The sequence below is a fragment of the Dermacentor silvarum genome, chromosome 4 (genome assembly GCF_013339745.2).
Source record: "Dermacentor silvarum isolate Dsil-2018 chromosome 4, BIME_Dsil_1.4, whole genome shotgun sequence".
NCBI lineage: Eukaryota > Metazoa > Arthropoda > Arachnida > Ixodida > Ixodidae > Dermacentor > Dermacentor silvarum.
This window is the reverse complement of record NC_051157.2, coordinates 98,325,237-98,342,618: the sequence shown is the minus strand read 5'-3', so window position 1 is coordinate 98,342,618 and position 17,382 is coordinate 98,325,237. Positions and strand designations below refer to the sequence as shown.

General features: G+C 44.1%; 1 protein-coding gene across 1 annotated transcript in view; it reads left to right on the top strand.

Annotated features, from left to right (window-relative positions):
- The window catches only part of LOC119450421 (NPC intracellular cholesterol transporter 1-like), a 75,197-nt gene that overhangs the window by 19,019 nt on the left and 38,796 nt on the right, over window positions 1-17,382 (top strand). The window contains exons 8-14 of the mRNA XM_037713863.2: window positions 2,337-2,542; window positions 5,699-5,899; window positions 7,772-7,832; window positions 9,180-9,308; window positions 11,796-11,978; window positions 15,909-16,023; window positions 16,779-16,906. Coding sequence (XP_037569791.1) covers window positions 2,337-2,542; window positions 5,699-5,899; window positions 7,772-7,832; window positions 9,180-9,308; window positions 11,796-11,978; window positions 15,909-16,023; window positions 16,779-16,906 — 1,023 coding nt within the window. The remainder of the gene's footprint in view (window positions 1-2,336; window positions 2,543-5,698; window positions 5,900-7,771; window positions 7,833-9,179; window positions 9,309-11,795; window positions 11,979-15,908; window positions 16,024-16,778; window positions 16,907-17,382) is intronic.

Below are 17,382 nucleotides of genomic sequence, written 5' to 3'. Positions count from 1 at the left end.
GGTTGCTCAGTGGTTATGGTGTTGGGCTGCTGAGCATGAGGTTGCGGTATCAAATCCCGACCACGGCGGCCGCATTTCGATGGGGGCGAAATGCAGAAAACACCCGTGTACTTAGATTTAGACGCACGTTAAAGAACCCTAGGTGGTCCAAATTAATTCGGAGTCCCTCACTACAGCGTGTCTCATATTCAGATTGTGGTTTTGGCACGTAAAACACGTAAAATTTAAAGTTGGCAATTTGCTTCATTATATTGAAATTCAGCCTTTTATGCAATATGCAAAACCAGTTGCCGGTGTATTTTTTATTGCAGAAGGTGCCTCAAAATTTACCAAATTGCCATGGCAATCGGAAAAAGCAAATTGGAATGTGAAAAAAATTAACTTTTTCATTTTTTGGCAATGAAAAAAATGGTTTCATGCCATGGGGGGGGGGGGGGTCGACAATATCTTCACATGGGCGGTACGAAGCAATTCCAGCCACGCTTTCACATCCACTCCGCCCCTGCGATAATGATAATGTAATAAATATCAGAAGCAGCTTTAGGAACGAAATACAAATGTTTGGAATAGGAAGTAGAATGTCTCTCCATTTAAAGGAAATGTGGACATTGCCTGGTAATCACATCATGCCAGGAGCGTAATGTAATGTACAATGTTTATGAATGCAAACTATGCGGTGAGAACGGAGCATGCACTAAGGTATAAGCCGTCGTTGCACCTAGATTCAGCCCCCGACGCAGATCGCTTTCAAGATAATGCGTGCACGGCGGCGCAATGTGCAGTTGTTGCGCTGCCGCTCGGCGCCATGTGCGTGACGCAATATGGCACATTTCCTCTCCGCTTTCCTGATTTAATGCGGAAGATTGAGCCGCGATCATCGGCGCCTACAGCAAAAATGCACCTAGAGTGTCCATATGATTGCTATCGCAATAAAAGTAGGAAACACTCGGTACAATTCGGTGTCCGATACGACATCCGATACAATCTCGTACCTGCCGGATGCCATATCAGACGCCGAATCGTACTGCATCTCTCCTACTTCACGGCAGCAAGTTCAGGGTGCGATCATTATGGGAGGAAAAAAAAAACACATTTAACAGCACGTTCATTAAAGTTTTACATCCATCCATCCATCCATTTAACAGCGGAGCTGTTTAAGCCAACTGTCAGTCCGCAACGCGTTAACAAAAAACCTCGCCTAGCGAAGACGTCACTGCGCGTCGTTGCCTAGCAACCACCTGCCATAGCTGCACCTCGCTTCTCCAAGCTCCTCCACCGCTGCACCAGTGATGACGTCACTGCGCTTTGCATAGTGCAGCTTGCAACGACGACACCGCCTTCCAGCAGACCCGCTCCGTCAATGTGGTCGCCTAGCAATCGCTTACCCAGCTTCGCCCTGCCATGTCATTGCTTCACACTGCAATTCTTGCTTTGCTTAGTCATCGCAACACTTTGTGAAGCTTGGCCATGATGTCACACTGATTATAAAGATGATGTCACCTGCGACTGCGACACACAACTCTCGTAGACTTCACACTGAGTAAATGTAACATGGGGCGACCTAAGAAGTACAAGACTCCCGAAGAAGCCGCTCAGCTGGAAGCTCGTCGTGCCGTCAGCCGAGAACAAATGCGGTGATTGCATGCTCATCCGGAGTATCATCCAGAGTATCATCTGTAGCCTAGCAAAGCTTAGCCGAACGTAGCAAAACTTAGCCGAGCCTAGCGAAACTGGAAGAAGCTAGGTGATCACCAGCTCCGCTGTTTCTCCAGCCTTGCACAACTTAGTGCAAGCTGCGCTAATGTTTTCTTCATTGGAAAAGTGGGGGGTGCATTTATTATGCTAGTGAATACGGTATTTAGTTGGGTTTTGCAGTGGAATTGCGTTGGAAATTAGCGTGTGTGCTTCACGATCTGCTGAAAGGCATGCTACATACAGCTTGACAGAGCACAGTGGTTATGACTACAGTGATTCGCTTTGCTTATTGCAGAGAAAAACTAATATCCTTGGTATAGGTTTGAATATGGATCATCTCCTATCAAATGTTTTTCCACCTGCTAGTCATTATGGTCAAATGCAATGTGTGTCATGAGAGTGCAAGTTTGCTTCATGGCCACAGTGGGCCGTATTCTTAGATACAGATGGTCTGAAAAGTATATTATGGTGATTGAATTTATTCTGAAGCCGTCTGGGGGGGGGGGGGGGGGGCTACAGTGTCCATAACAGTGTTGCAACAGCGTTGCTTTGGGTTGCTAGAATGAATCGAAGAATGAATCTTGTGTCCAGCAATGTCTTTCATATAATAATTTAAGAGTATCCTTCCTGCTGATGTGTAGGTGGCTACACTGCAAGAGAAGCTTTTGGGACTCAGTGCAGAGTATGATGGTCGAAAGGTCACCCTGGAAGACATTTGCTTTTCGCCGCTCAGTAACGGAAAGTGCATGGTGCAGTCACCTCTCAACTGGTTCCAAAACAATGCCTCGCGTTTGGACCAGCAATACAACAACAAGACCTACTTGGATCACCTCTTCTTCTGCTTCAGGTGAAGAGCATGCAACAGCATTCTTGTATTTTTCTTCTTTTTTTTTCCCCTCTTAACAGCACTTCCTATACACCTATTTCTTATGCAAGCTGCTGATTCTTGAAAGATGTAAAAAAACTGGTTGTAGTTGAGGAAGAGCTTCAAGTTGGGGCATATATTAGAATGCAGAAGTTGCTGTAAAATTTTGTTTCTCTGCATGTTCGTGGCAGGTGTATTCTAATTAATACTTTTTGTCTTGTCTCGCATAGTGAAAAATTGGCTGTGGCTTAACTCAGTTATGCCTGGGTGTGCGTAGCGAGAGGTACGGTTAATCTTATTGTTTAGCTTGGTTCTCTCTATGGTTACATCTTTATCGTTTAGCGTCGTACGTATGAGTCTTTAGGTTTGGTTGTTACCTCTCGGTTAAGTTATGGTTACATTAAAGACTAGACATTTTGAAAGTGTAACACATTTATTTTGAAAGTCTTCATCTTGTTGTTTCTCATTTGCCACAAAGATGGCCCGATGGTCAGTGAGGCGGGATGATAAGGGGTTGTCGTCCAGTGACTTAAACACGTTTCGGGTGCTACCCTTATCTGAATCCACTCGCCTGGCCGCTTCGTACTTACGGTGCTTCTTGAGGCGTGAGGCTCGTTCTTCCACCGTTTCCTCGGCTCGCTGCTTCCTCTTGGTTTCGTTCCGACGACGAAGCCTAGCTTCTTTCAGTCTCTCACTTTCCATATCTGCCGACGAATCCCATTGAGCCGCCCCTTCTATATATACGATGCAACGCCGGCTCCTCCTCTGTTGCAATGCGGTTTCACCGGCTTCTCCTCTGACGTCATGCCAGATGGCGCGGCTGAGCTGCACTGCCAGCTGCAGCGGTTGCTAGGCAATGGCTCAGCTCGCGGTGCGGCCACAGCGAAGCAGCGAGAATATGGCCAATGTAGGCTACAAAAAGTGCCTTGTTGGTAGGTAACTTAACTGTGGCTTATGAGGCCTGTTCAGTGAATGACTGGATATTTGAAGCAACTCGTATGCCTACACAAACTTCATGCTACTGTTCACAAGTAGCGGCACCTCTCCTTGACGCTATGTGATCTTGCACAGCTTGAAAATGTGTTAACTCTATCATGGCGTGCTAACTAACAGTTGGAGCATTGGGAAGTACTAGGCACATATGAGTGCTGACTCTTGTTATGCACTACTATTTGGTTAGGTGTCTCAGTTTGAACAGATGCAGGAAAATCACTTCATCATGTGTGGTGTCAAGTGAGATTGTCTGGCCACCTAAACACGGAAAAAAAGTAACCGTATATGAATTCTTGATTTTGGTAGACATAGACTGACAGTAGGAGCACAGTAATAGGAATGTCTTCCACGCCGACGCCGGATTTTCTGTGACATGGGGCCCTTAACGCTATCGCGTTAAAGCTGTCACCATCGAGCTCAACGGATGTGAAGAAGTCGTGGCTATCAGCAGGCCTTGCCAACAGCTCACTATGTCATATATGTCGCATCTTTTGCACAATGGGAAAAGAGTAATGCAAAAAAGAAAAACATTTGTCAAGTGAGTAATAGTACAGCGGACATGCAGAAATGCGATGACAAAGCTGACCTTGAATCGTATGACTACAAAATGAAACCAGAATACATGCGAGCTTTCATGTGAAGTCAGAGGAAAAGATCACTGTTCAGAAACAGAATCGTATGTTTCCTGCAGTCGTGACATTGGGCATGGTAAAAGAATGTCGGGATAAAATGTATGCAGACACTTTGGAATTTTACCAGATGATATGTGAAAGTGCAAGGACATGAGCAGTGTGGAACAGTCAGTCACCTCACGCAACTTGGCATAGAAATATGGTGTCACGATCAAGCAATCTTTCACACAGAGTCAAAAGACCCAAGTGAGCCAAAATCAGTTTGTAACTAAAATTGGCGCGGGATGGGGTGGGATAGCTAGATAGCCAGAAAGAAAACTGTTCTGACAATGCCAAGAATGATATTTGCAATAAAGTATGTTGTTTATGAAACTTCTGCATGGTTCCTTAACCCTTTCAGACGCCACTTTATCCTGTTGATTGAAAACTTACTTTCACCACATTTCTTGCATCTTCAGAATTATAGAAAGTAGACATCTGCACAGTTTTCAATTCTTTAGGGAGTTTTGGTCAAGTTTACAGAATGTAGACTCCATGCGAAAACTCGCTACATGAGCATCAAATATCAGAACATTGTGGGGTCTCGCACATGCTCTTGGGACAAAGGAACGACAATACAGTAGTGCTAACAATCAAAAGGGCATTTATTGCACCTTTCATACACTAATACACACTAGCCGAATTACTACCATTAGAACATTCACATGGGCGCACCACAAATCAAGGAAGTCCGACTCACCGTGACCCGATAGCGAGCGAATATGTTCGCCCCATGCTATGACACCATCGCCTAGGCGTTCGAACGATCCGTGTTCATACCGGTGTCCTGCTCTTAGCCTCGCGAGACAGTCCCGCGAAGCGGGCCGGCGCACACGCGAAGCGTTCGTGCGTGTTGGTCGCTGATCCCAAGCCAAAGAGGAAGCGCCTTTGACCTTTTTCTTCCAAGTCACCCCGCCGTTCGGTGGCGTTAGCATCGCGACACTCGCGCCGTCTCTCGCAACGCGCCGCAACCACTACGACCGCCTTCGGCGCTTAGCTACGCAGAGAAGCCGGACTACAGGAGATGCGAGCTATGCGGAGAAAACATCAGGGGACGCGCGAGAGTCGCGCATTCACACATCATCAACTATTTTGGTTATTGAAAAGCTTGAAAAGCACTTATCCAGCTGCTTGAAAATTATGCCTGGTGCATGACATTGTGAAAAACAATGAACAAAGTGAACCCACTACATACAACGACATAATGACACCAAGCAAAAACACCCAACCGTCTACCTTCCCACTCGTTTTACTAAAACATTTTGCACATGTTATCCAAAATTGCAGCACAGTTCCAATCATAAGTGTTTAAAGATAGTATCATTACCTTCATCATTCCTTTTGCTGTTGATGCACTATCTTGGTGTACACAATTGTGTTCACGGCGTCTGAAAGGGTTAAAGAAGCGACTGTACTTATGATTGTTCGGGTGTGCTGTTGTGAAATGCTCAAGTTAGCCTCCTTCTTTTCCCAGCTCACCACTGTCGCCTAGTGATGAAGCTTTTGGCGGTATGCCTTGCTTGGGTCAGTACGGAGGGCCTGTGTTCCCTTATGTCGGTCTTGGCGGCATCGTTGGTGACCAGTACTATTCGGCATCTGCCCTTGTCATCACGATTCTTGTGAACAACAATGTGGACCCGTCGCTTCTTGGACCTGCGATAGCCTGGGAGCGGAAGTGAGTCTCTCTTTCCAGCCTCGCTCTATTTTGCCCAAAATTTAAGGAGTTTTGTTCAATTCAGCTGTACAGATGCATTTAGAGAAAAGGAGGCCTTGCAACAAAACGACCGAGAAGACCGCTCGAAACTAAATGCACAAATGAACCGAGTAATCATTTATTCATTCCATTAGCTAATTTTGCTATGTGGGTCACACAACAGTGGCACCAAAAAAGTATAACCTTCACATTAACGATCCATTATTTGCTAGTGTATAAAAAGCTCGAATACTATACGAAAAACTTTATGATCATATTACCCCGAAGTACGAGAGTCATCCAGAAAATAGACTGCTGAGTTATGCAAAATGAAACACTCTTTATTAGAAAAAGACAATTCTGTTACATACATACTTTCTCTTTTGAGGGTCAACTGGCTTAACTAAGAGCTGTGCTCATAACGCTGTGAGTGGAAGTTGCAAGAAGTCGCCCTTGTCCAGTTGGTGTAATGGTCTAAATGAACTGCGTGGTTAAAAATCCCGCCAACTGTGAGGTAAGGAATGTTTCACATGCAGAAATTTAGCGACAAATGAAAGCAGTAAATGGTGATAATGTAATGAACGAAAGAAATGTGAGAAAATTATGTAAAATCTTTAACAATGGACGGATAAATGTGCACGATGAAACTCGACCTGGCTTAATGAACTGGCGGCAGAAAAGTATAACATGGGAATTCCAAAGCTCGTGACCAGATACGACAAATGTTTAAATATAGGAGGTGATCACAGTATTTATTCGAATATAAGGCGACATTTCTTTTTCGAGAATTTTTAAAAGCCTCGAAGTCAGCCCCCGGCCTTATACGCAATTTTGCCTTTAGGTGTGGCTTCACGGAAGCTTAAATTTCGCCTTACAGTGTGGCTCGTGCTGCCATGAAGCCACACCATAAGGAGAAATTTGCGCTGCCGTGAAGCCACACCTAAAGACAAAGTTCGCACATAACCCGCACTCCGCGTGTTGAAGCTCCCTCCTCCCCCCCCCCCCATTTCAAGGTTGCCATTTTGCATTTTGGCTGTGTTAGCAAATCAGTATTTCAGGCGATCCCCGCCGAATCTCGATAATCCGTTGGCTACTCTGTATCGCCTTATATTGGTGTGGATACTGGTTTTTTTTCTTTGGTCCCCCCCCCCCCCCCCCCCAGGTTGCACCCTCACCTTATAATCATGACCGCCTTATAATCGAATAAATACGGCATGTAGAGAAGTGAAGGAAGGTTCATGTATGTAACAGAATTGCTTTTTCCAATAAATATTGTGTTTTTCATTTTCTATAACTACACAATCTTTATTTTCTGGATGACCCTCGTATAAATTAATGAAGTATAAAAAAAAAAAATCAGAAAGTCAAACAATAGATACACAAGTGCATTAGCATTATAAAAAATACATTAAGCTGTTGTTTCTCTGGGATAATAGGATGATCAAAGCGCATGTATTAAGGTGCATTTCGTGGTATTTCCAACCCGCCGTGGTTGCTCAGTGGCTATGGTGTTGGGCTGCTGAGCACGAGGTCGCGGGATCGAATCCCGGCCACGGCGGCCGCATTTCGATGGGGGCGAAATGCTGAAAAAAAACCGTATACTTAGATTTAGGTGCACGTTAAAGAACCCCAGGTGGTCCAAATTTCCGGAGTCCCCCACTACGGCGTGCCTCATAATCAGATCGTGGTTTTGGCACGTAAAACCCCATAATTTTTAATGGTATTTCCAACAGCAGGAAACCTTTCATTACCACAGTGAAATAATATAAGGCAAATGTTTAGTAAGGTGTTCGTTCGCATAACTCATGGGCGCAGTATGGAAGCATGATGTGGGATCAATTTTTTTTCATGCAGGTTCATCGAGACTCTCAAGAACTTTTCCAATGCAAACATGAGCGTCGCCTTTCTTTCAGAGGTGAGAGTTGCTTCTGAAAATTATGCTGCACCTGTTTGTGTTGAATGTGAAAGATGTGCATGCAATACACTTGGTTAGTATTTCTAACTTTATGGCTCAGATTCTCATTTGGCAGCTTTAGAGCTGACGTTCGTTAATTCGACTCTGGGTAATTCGATTTGTCTGTTCATTCGATGCTGACTGAAGATCCTGGCTGGCATCCATACAGTTCTACGAGCCAAAACATTGGTTATTTCAAGTCTTAAACTGGCGCTCATTGGATAATCAACCTTGAATGGTCAGCACGAATGCACTTGACCCGAATGGTGACCCCAATGGCTGCATTGTCTGTTTTGGTAGTGCTAGGAGATAGTGGATGCGTCACACACTATATTTCATCAAGATTTTCAAGTGAGAACAGCAGTTCAATGAATATCGTATTTATTCATTTCTAATGTACCCCTTTTTTTTCCATGGCAATTGGTTCGAAAATTGGCTGCACGGAGCAGTTTGGTACAAATCTGTGTTTGCACCAGCCTACAATCAGAGCCAGTGTCATCTTCATTGTCATCACAAAATGGCAACAGAACACGTACTCACGTAGGGTGGTGACAATGACACGCCACTTTCAGTGTTTGGTTACAAAACCTTAATGGATACATTATTTTACATGCTAAACTAGCAGTAACAAAATCGCTTAACATGTTTTTTGGGTTGCTGAGAATTGCATGCACCACAGTACAAACTAGCGAAGTGGTTAGTCGTGGAATGTGATTTTGTAGTGGTGCCTTCCGCTCAATTCTGTGACTCTTATCATCCACTATTCATGGTCAGCTGATCTCATTGTGGACATGCATTGTGTACAAGGTATCTGTACAGACAATGAAACATCAAGTTTCAGTAATTTTGTGGTTCATTGATGATATCTTTTATTTTACAATTTTTCATACTTAAGAGACACTAAATCAGTCTTGACTGGTAAAGTATTCTTCGAAAAATTTGTTTTATTTGATTAGTTTTGCAGAAAGAGCTACAGAAAATTAGGGCACAATTTTAGTTTTGAATTCCATGCCAAAGCCCAAGTGCTGTCACATCAATGTGATGTCATGAAATTCAAAGTATTTTCTTGTATTTCAGTTGTTTTGATACAGCAAAAGTCCTCTAAATTTGCAAAGTTTTATTGCTGGCTTGTTTAGAATACCATGTCGTCCATCATTACCAATAAAGAATTAACTAGACTCGAGCAGGCGCTGTTGAAATTAATGTCATGGCGTCACCACCCACATTTCTTTTTCCTTTTCTGTATTACTAAGCATCGCCTCAAGGTAAATTGTTGTTTTCATTGCCACCATTTTTCTTTTTCCGCAGAATTCCATAGAAGATGAGCTGGAGAGAGAGAGCAAGTCTGATGTGTTTACAGTCCTGCTCAGCTACTTTGTGATGTTTGTGTACGTGTCTCTTGCCTTGGGCCAGTACCGTTCCGTCAAAACTGCGCTGGTGAGCAGAGCCTCTTTCTTTGCCGATTGAATACGTCTTCTATGCTTACATGCATCTCTGAACTAGTTTGTGCAGCTATCCTGCCATGTGCAATATGAGAGAGCTTGGGATGGTGGGGCTAACGTTGGAGGACAGTTTAGTCTTTGGGGTCAAGTTATGTAATGTTCTCTGGTGTTGGTCGGACCATATCGACAAGCAGTGGCTGCTGCTATTTCACATTGCACGTTTGCCTAGTCAATGATAGCATTGATTGTCACTTGCCTAACTTGCCTGACTTGCCCACCAAACACTTGAGATTTGCACATGAAGACATCATGCTATCATCATCACTGTCTTTGCTGTCTTGCAGCAGGTGAGCCGCACACACCTTGGGAGGGTTAAAACTCGAAACAATAAACAAGAGCACTTGGGGGTGTCACTACCATGTAGGCAAGCCAGGTGAATGGAAAGTAGGCTCAAAATTTCTAAACATGGCCTATTGCCATGTCTTATGGTAAATTTGGCTGGTTCATGCCACACTCGGACTCGAGATTGCAATGATGCAGAGCTCGCTCTAGATTGGAGCTAGAGAAAGTGTGCCTGAGCCGTATGTGCAGCCAATCACCGGAGCAACCTGAGGCCGGAAGAGGAAACTCATCAGGGCTTCTGTTGTAAACAAACAAGGCGCTGAGACACCTACCTGTTCCATCACTGCAGATGTAGATACCACAACCATACCTGCCAACTTTCACGATTTTACCTTAAAATACCCTATTTATAGAGCTTGTTTACTGTTGTCGTATTAGAGAGTTATAGAATAGGGGCCCCAAACGTTTTGGGGCCCCAAAGAAATAGCGTCGACACCACTGGGCATGCGCGAGACGCAAACTGCGTTTGGGTTTTGCTTTGGGCACGCTATTTCACTGATTTAGCTTAGCGGGAGCCCCAAAAGCTGCCCCGAAAGCTTTGCGTCAACAAACATGGCGGCACCCATCGAAGCGACGGCTCTGAGTACCAAACGGCTCGATTCGTGGTAACGCGTAAAGTGCGCAAGCTAGCAGAAGTCACTGCAGTTATCGCTTTCTCTCAACTAACGTTTGTAATGAAGATTGATTCATTAGACGCCGCTGATTCCGAATTCGATTGTCGATTTTTTGGCTCGTAGGCCTAACGTGGATTAGCTTGGCTTGTGAAGGCACTTGAAGTTGGTTACTCAAAATTAAGTGCAACAAATCGTTTGCTGCTAATCGAATAACCTCTCAATTGTAATTAAACACAAAACCACAAAAGTCAAAATTACTCTTCTTATCATAAAATGGTAGACTTTATTTTAATATTTATAATCGTATTTATTTGACACCGTAGCAAAGCCCTATTCTAAAACTCTTCACTCCTGCATGCCCCAACGCTAACACCCGCAAAGCTCTTTGGGGCCCCAAACTTTTGGGGCCCCTATTCTAAAACTCTCTATTGACACCAATAATTTTACAGTTTTTCATTCGTGCCTAGTTTAGGGTGAAACCCATTTTTAAAAGAATACAAATACCCACTGATTTCTTGGAGGTTAGTTTTCCAATCCACTCATTTATTCTGACCTACCAGCACAGCAGTGCCATTCTCTTTCATAAATAAATGTATAACGGCAACTGAAACTGAAATTTCTGTTTTGTGAATATTTCATGAATACTTCATGGACATTTCCGTTTGCCTGGCACACACCATTCTTTCTTTAATATATGCAGCAGTTTTCCAGTTTACAGTATCCTTTGCGAACAAAGGCTCTGACGTTTTTTTTAATACACAGTTTACATCTTGACTATTCAGACAATTTTAGTATTTTTCACCAAAATTTAGTATTTTTTTACTTCATCTGCAGTATTTATCAACCGTGAAGGTTGCCAGGTCTGCACACCAACAGCTATAGGAACCACGTGACCAGGACTCTGCCAGGTCTCCATTGCACTCCCAGGTCGAAGGTAGCGCGCCTCCGAGTGCTCTGAGCTGCACTATGGGGTTCTGAAAAAACAGCTGAGTGTGATTGCAGCTGAACGTGTCCCGAGCTCTCGATTTAGACCAGCCGAATGGAAGGCGTGCCACGCCGCCAGAATGCTTGGAGCACTCTAAAATGACCTGCCGAATGTGCCATTCGGAACCAAATGCTTCGCCAGCCCATTGAGAGAGGGAAAAAGGCATGTGCCTTGGTGATTGATAGCTTTATGACATTATTTCGAATGTGAAACCTACGCTGTGTCTTACAGTGCCAAACCTTTAGCATGCAAATAACAGCTCTACACACAGATTTGTGGTCCTGGGCTGCCCAGGACTGTCTGAGAAACTACGCATAACAACACTTATTGGCTGAAAGCAGTGCCTTGCGCTGTCCAGGCAGTCTGGGATGGCAAATCGAAGATACCCATTGTTTATGTTTAGAGAAGCCCGCCTCTGTTGTGCTAAAAGTGTAACCCCAGCTAAGTAGAGGCAACGTTGTGTTTCTTGTTGCAACTCCAGGTGGATTCTCAGGTGACATTGGGCCTGGCAGGGGTTGTCATAGTCCTGGCCTCAGTGGCCTCGTCACTAGGGCTGTTCAGCTACTTTGGAACGCCAGCCACCCTTATCATCATCGAAGTCATCCCTTTCCTTGTGCTTGCTGTCGGTGTGGACAACATCTTCATTCTTGTCCAGGGATTTCAGGTAAGATTGTGGTGATACTGCAAGTGCAGGCATTGTACAATTCAGTAAAGCTACCTTTGAAACAAGGCTTGCCCTTGCTGCTTCTTGACGAGTTACGACGAAGGACATGGCCACTTTGTGTTATTGAACATAGTTTGAGCATGAGGATAAATTTTGCAAGCATCAGTGGGATTTTGTTTCTCAGATATATAGTGGTCATGCCTCACTTGAGGTGGGGCTATTAAGGAAAAGAACACTTGAATAGGGTCACTAAATGCATTGAACGAATGTAGATTATTAGATTACTAGATTGCTGTTCTAAGTTTTTCTCCGCATTTGTTTTATATGGAGAGGTGGCTTAGCAGCAGAGAAATTAGTGACTGAACAGCAAGGTAAGTACACATGACTTGCCATTGGCTAAGAATGCATTCGAAAGAACATTGCAAAATGACAATAGTGCTTACTCGCAGCTGCAAAATTTTACAATTGTGGGCAACAAATTTTGTTATGCATATAAGAAACAATTGGTCAAATCTTCTGTAAGAAATTGGGAGGCTGTATGCTCTGTGAGGAACTTTCACAAGAAAAGCGGAAGATTTTTTGCAGCACAGCATGTCTTCAGCCATACTGCAAGTTCAGGTGGCACAGTTAGCCTCTCCTTGCCAAAAATTTTGTGGTAAGCACTAACCGGTCATGAGCCACTACATATCATGAGCCAATACATTAGTCTTTATGGAGATAGGGTTGAGGATTCGTTGCAACTGTATTTTAGCCAGCACGTTCTAAGTGGGTTCATATTAATCGGGTTTTACTGTGTGTAGACCCAATTGCAGGGGTGCAGATATATTACATTGTGAGAGGCAATAGCATGTTTTCACATTTGTGGTGCCAATCCAGCACCTCCACCAAATACTGTTACGTGTAGCTGATGCCCAAGGCTATTCACAATTTGTTTACAGGGAAGCTAACAGAGGCCAAGATGGTGATGCTATATCAAGCGGGAACACGTCATCTTCCTTCTCCTCAGTGCAGCCACACTGTGGTGGCTGTTCCGTATCAATATGTTTGCATAATTTTCTTGCTCGTGGTCGATGCATTCTTAGGTAAAGCGAATTTAGTCACCTTAAATCGATAATCTACCACTTTAGCTTGAGCTAACATTTGCTTTTTCTACGTATCCCTTGAAGTGCCTCTGTGCAAATGTGTGGAAAATATTTGGGACATTGTTCAAGAGGCTTAGGGAGTTGCGCTGTGTTTTCACTTTTAAACAATTTGACCTTATAAAATAATTTGTGTTGTATTTCCTCTCTTGGCCATTGCATTCTAACCTATGAAGATTTATTTTGTGTACATTTTTTTTCTATGTGATAGAAAACTGTAGTCGTTACTAAATGTATGTTCTGTTTACAGTATGTATGTGAAGCAAAGCCCTGCATGGGGTTGATTCTTTTGGGCCAATCTTTAAGGGATGCTAAAGAGAGAAAAAAAAATTTGACTTATATTATTATCATTCTGTAATACCAAAAACAGTAACTCTTGCCGTGAGAAGAGGCTTGGCCAGAAAGAAAAAAATGCAAAAAGGAAAGACGGGCAACGACAACCTAAAGTTACCAAACGAGCTCGCCGTTACATGGATTTTGACAGCAATGGCTCAGGCACATTTAATTTTTTGTCGGTAAAGATGGACTGCATTGTATTTTGAATGAGTAAAGATATAAACTTAGCAAGTTTCAGGAAGTTTTACTAAGCTGCACTGGTCCACTGGCCTGTGATGTGATAATCACATTGATGTACCGGTGGCGAACTACACTGCGAAATTCATCAAATGGAACTTTGACCTTAATTTTCTCTTATAATAATCAACTTATTACTATACAAACTGACAAATAGTTTTGAAAAAATAGTCAACGTCCGATTTTTCTAACTCCCTAGGGGCCGTTAAAACATCTGAAAAATAGGGCAGCCCCAAAAAAATAAATCTATGCCTTTTACTGCCCCCAAGGGCTCAGTTCACTGCAGGCACGTCTATAATACAATTAAACCTGGATATAATGAAATTGACAAATTCCCGAAAAACTTCGTTATAAAGAGGATTTCGTTATATGCAGGTTCGGCACAAAAATTCGAAAAAGAAACTGATCACTTTGCCGACGATCCTGTACCTGCGTTTAAAACCTTCGAGCCACCCGTTACTGCCTTTAAATCATCGCAGCCCAGGATGCAAGCATAATCCCTTGCTTCTTGTTGCAAAACAGCGCCGCTGATGGGTACGTTTCGTGCCTGCATGTCCATAAACCATGTGAACACAGCTTTGTTGACGTCGGCGTATGTTGATGACTTCAACTTCTTCTTCTTGCCGTCCGTGCCACGCTCCACAGTGCTGCGAATCGCATCTTTTGCGTTTAAAATTGTGGACAAACAAATAGCTGGGATGCCAAATTTGGCAGCTACATCCTTCTTTTTTTGGCCTCCAAAAACGCCGTCCAAGATGGCCATTTTGTCCTCAACAGTCAATATCTTGCGTTTCTTCGTCGAAGCACTCATCCTTGGAATGTCACACCAGGTACTGGATGCGTGGACACATGTCGTTTCGCACAAGCGCGAGGCGTCGGAAACGAAGAGCAAGCGACACGATGGCGTCGTAGCGTCATATAGTGTCACCTAGTGTCAGGTTAGTTGATTGAAGCGCAGAGACTTGCGCAGTAACCAAAGAGTGGCGCTGCCAGCGCGTTGAAAAAAAAAAAACGTTTTTTTTTTTCTGCAACATCGACTGGAAAAGGAGAGTGCCGGCTTGGCGGGCTAGGCCAGCTGCAGCAAGCGTCGGGATCAGGTTTGAATGAAGGGAGGGGGAAAGGTCATGCCCGTGGCGGCAAGATCGCCGGGTCGAGGGATGCAGGCCTGCCTCGCGCACGCTCGCACGCCTTGCAGTCGCCATGAATTCGAGCGCGCCAAGTGCGACGCCCCGCTTCACATTCTGTCGCGGCGGAGAAGGTGCCTCCAGTTGCTGCTGGCGCAAAAATGACAAAATTTGGGGCAAAATCTCTAGGTTGCCGGCCGGGAAAATTATTTACTTCGAGGGGGTCTCCCATCGCCACTTCGTTACGTAGATGTCTCAAATACATGTGCTTCTATGGAGTAACGGCGGGGAATAGAAAAACTTTGTTATATCCAGGAATTCATTATATGGAGGTTCGTTATAAGCAGGTTTAACTGTAGCTCTAAAGGCCTGCCAGTGCTCTTATCAGGCTTATCAGTGCTCGTGCTGTGACAGGAGATAGGTGCACGCATGTATACTTAAAGAAAACATACTGTGTCCCTTGACAGTGGCCCCTTTCTTCTCTTGGTATGCTTCACCGCAATATGCTGTCTATGCTTGACCGCGTAACACCACTGCATTGTGGCAAAACTGACATTTGGTAATCGGGATGGTACAACGTCATGCTTCCTGCGCTTTGAAGTAATCGGCGAAGATGACAAAGGGGTGGGGGGGTGGAGTCAGCACCATTGCTGACAGCGGCGAATTCTTGCAATGAAAAACATGGAACCGAAAAGCAGGAAGCTTGGTAGCGAACGTCAAAGCAGCTAGGCCGCAGTGGCTATGGCTGCCAGCTGATCGGCATGCGAGAGCTCTGGTTAGTGGCCGTGAGATTGTCAAAATGGCGATGGCAGTGCCTTTGATTGATACTGTTTTGAACCTGTGGTTATGGCAACAAGTGCGGAATATCAAATGGCGAAGGATTTCAGCATCCTAAATTTCAGACGTCCTTATACATTGGCTCTATGGAGTACATGGCGGTGGCGTGAAGGCGTTACAATTATCGGGCACTAGAAAAATCGGTCGTTGACTGTATCTTACCTATCTAAACTGATTTGTTTCTCTTTAGTGTCCCTTTAATGGCTCTGTCCTTGTCACAACGAACCATTTTATGAGAGTCTTCTTGCTTTGCGCAGAGAGATGATGGCTCGGAAGAAGAGCCCATTGAAGACAAGGTAGCGCGTGTGGTTGGAAACCTTGGACCATCTTTGCTCCTGGCTAGCTTCTCAGAGTCTACCTGCTTTCTTCTAGGTAAGAACTTGCAACACTTGCTCATGATAATTTTTGTATTTCGTGTCCTATTTGTCGTCACAGTAAAAAAGAAGCGTCACTAATCTCATGTGCGTGCTTGCCGAGCACTGGAGAGCATGGATTCCGGGCATTTGTGGGACCTTCATATGGCTTTTGGCTTCGTCGCTAAGCATTCCTTACATTGCAATGGACTCTCGCTGTAAAAAAATTCATCTCGTATATTGTAACATGTAAAGAATGAAGTGAAATGTCTTGCTGGGATACAGCAGGCAATATGGAAGACCAGCCACTTGAGGCACATCATCATTGCCCTCATTCATCCACAGATTAGCATCTCTGGTATCACTACTCATATAAATGTCACGTGATGATATACTGTCAAAGCCACCACAGGGAAAGCTTCATTTGCTGGTGAAATTGGCAGAAACTGAAAATTCAGATTTGACGGCTTACGAGAACATTGGTTTTATACATGTGAAAATAAACATTTGCCATTTTTTTCTAACACTCAAAACACATCTGAAACGTTGTGCAGTGACAACTTACTATACTACTATGCTATACTATCTTACACTTACTAGCAGATGAGGTTTCACATGCTAAATATTAACTTGTGCTGTGAACAAGGCTGTACTCATGCGCTGGTAAGTAAATATTTGCTATTCTTTCTGTACAAAACTCTTACACCTCCTTGTTTTCGTGTTGTTGCATACCAGCTTACCTTTGGCATACAAAGCACTTTCTATTAATTGCAGGGGGCCTGAGCACCATGCCAGCTGTGAGGATGTTTGCCCTCTATGCTGGCGTCGCGCTTCTCCTCGACTTCGTGCTTCAAATGACCTGCTTTGTTGCGCTGCTTACGCTCGATGCAAGGAGACAGAGGGTAAGTTTTCGTCTGCTTTATTATAAGTCTAGAAATCACTGAAGCAATCTCGAATGTCACTTAGCTTGGCTGTAGCAAATTGACACGTGACAGCAGTGCATGCAGGCCTCTCGCAATATCTTTGTGTATCCACACGCAATAAGCGAACATGCCCACAGGCTGCAGAAACTAGCGGTATGTTTTGCTGCCTGTTCCTATTGTACTGCTATGGTTTACAGATGCATGATGACACTTACTGCCGAAATATTCTGCATACAGTTGTGCAGACATAGAGGCACTGTGATGCCCTCAGCTGCTTTGTACAATACAGTATAGACCACTTATAAATTAACCGTTTATAGTGCAGGACCGGATATAGTACGGTCTTTTCAGACTCACGTTAATTTTCCCATAGCACTCCATGTATACGCATACCGCTTACAGTGCAGCTGCGTGAGACAAAATACCGGTTATAATGCGGCTTCCGCGGGGAAGTC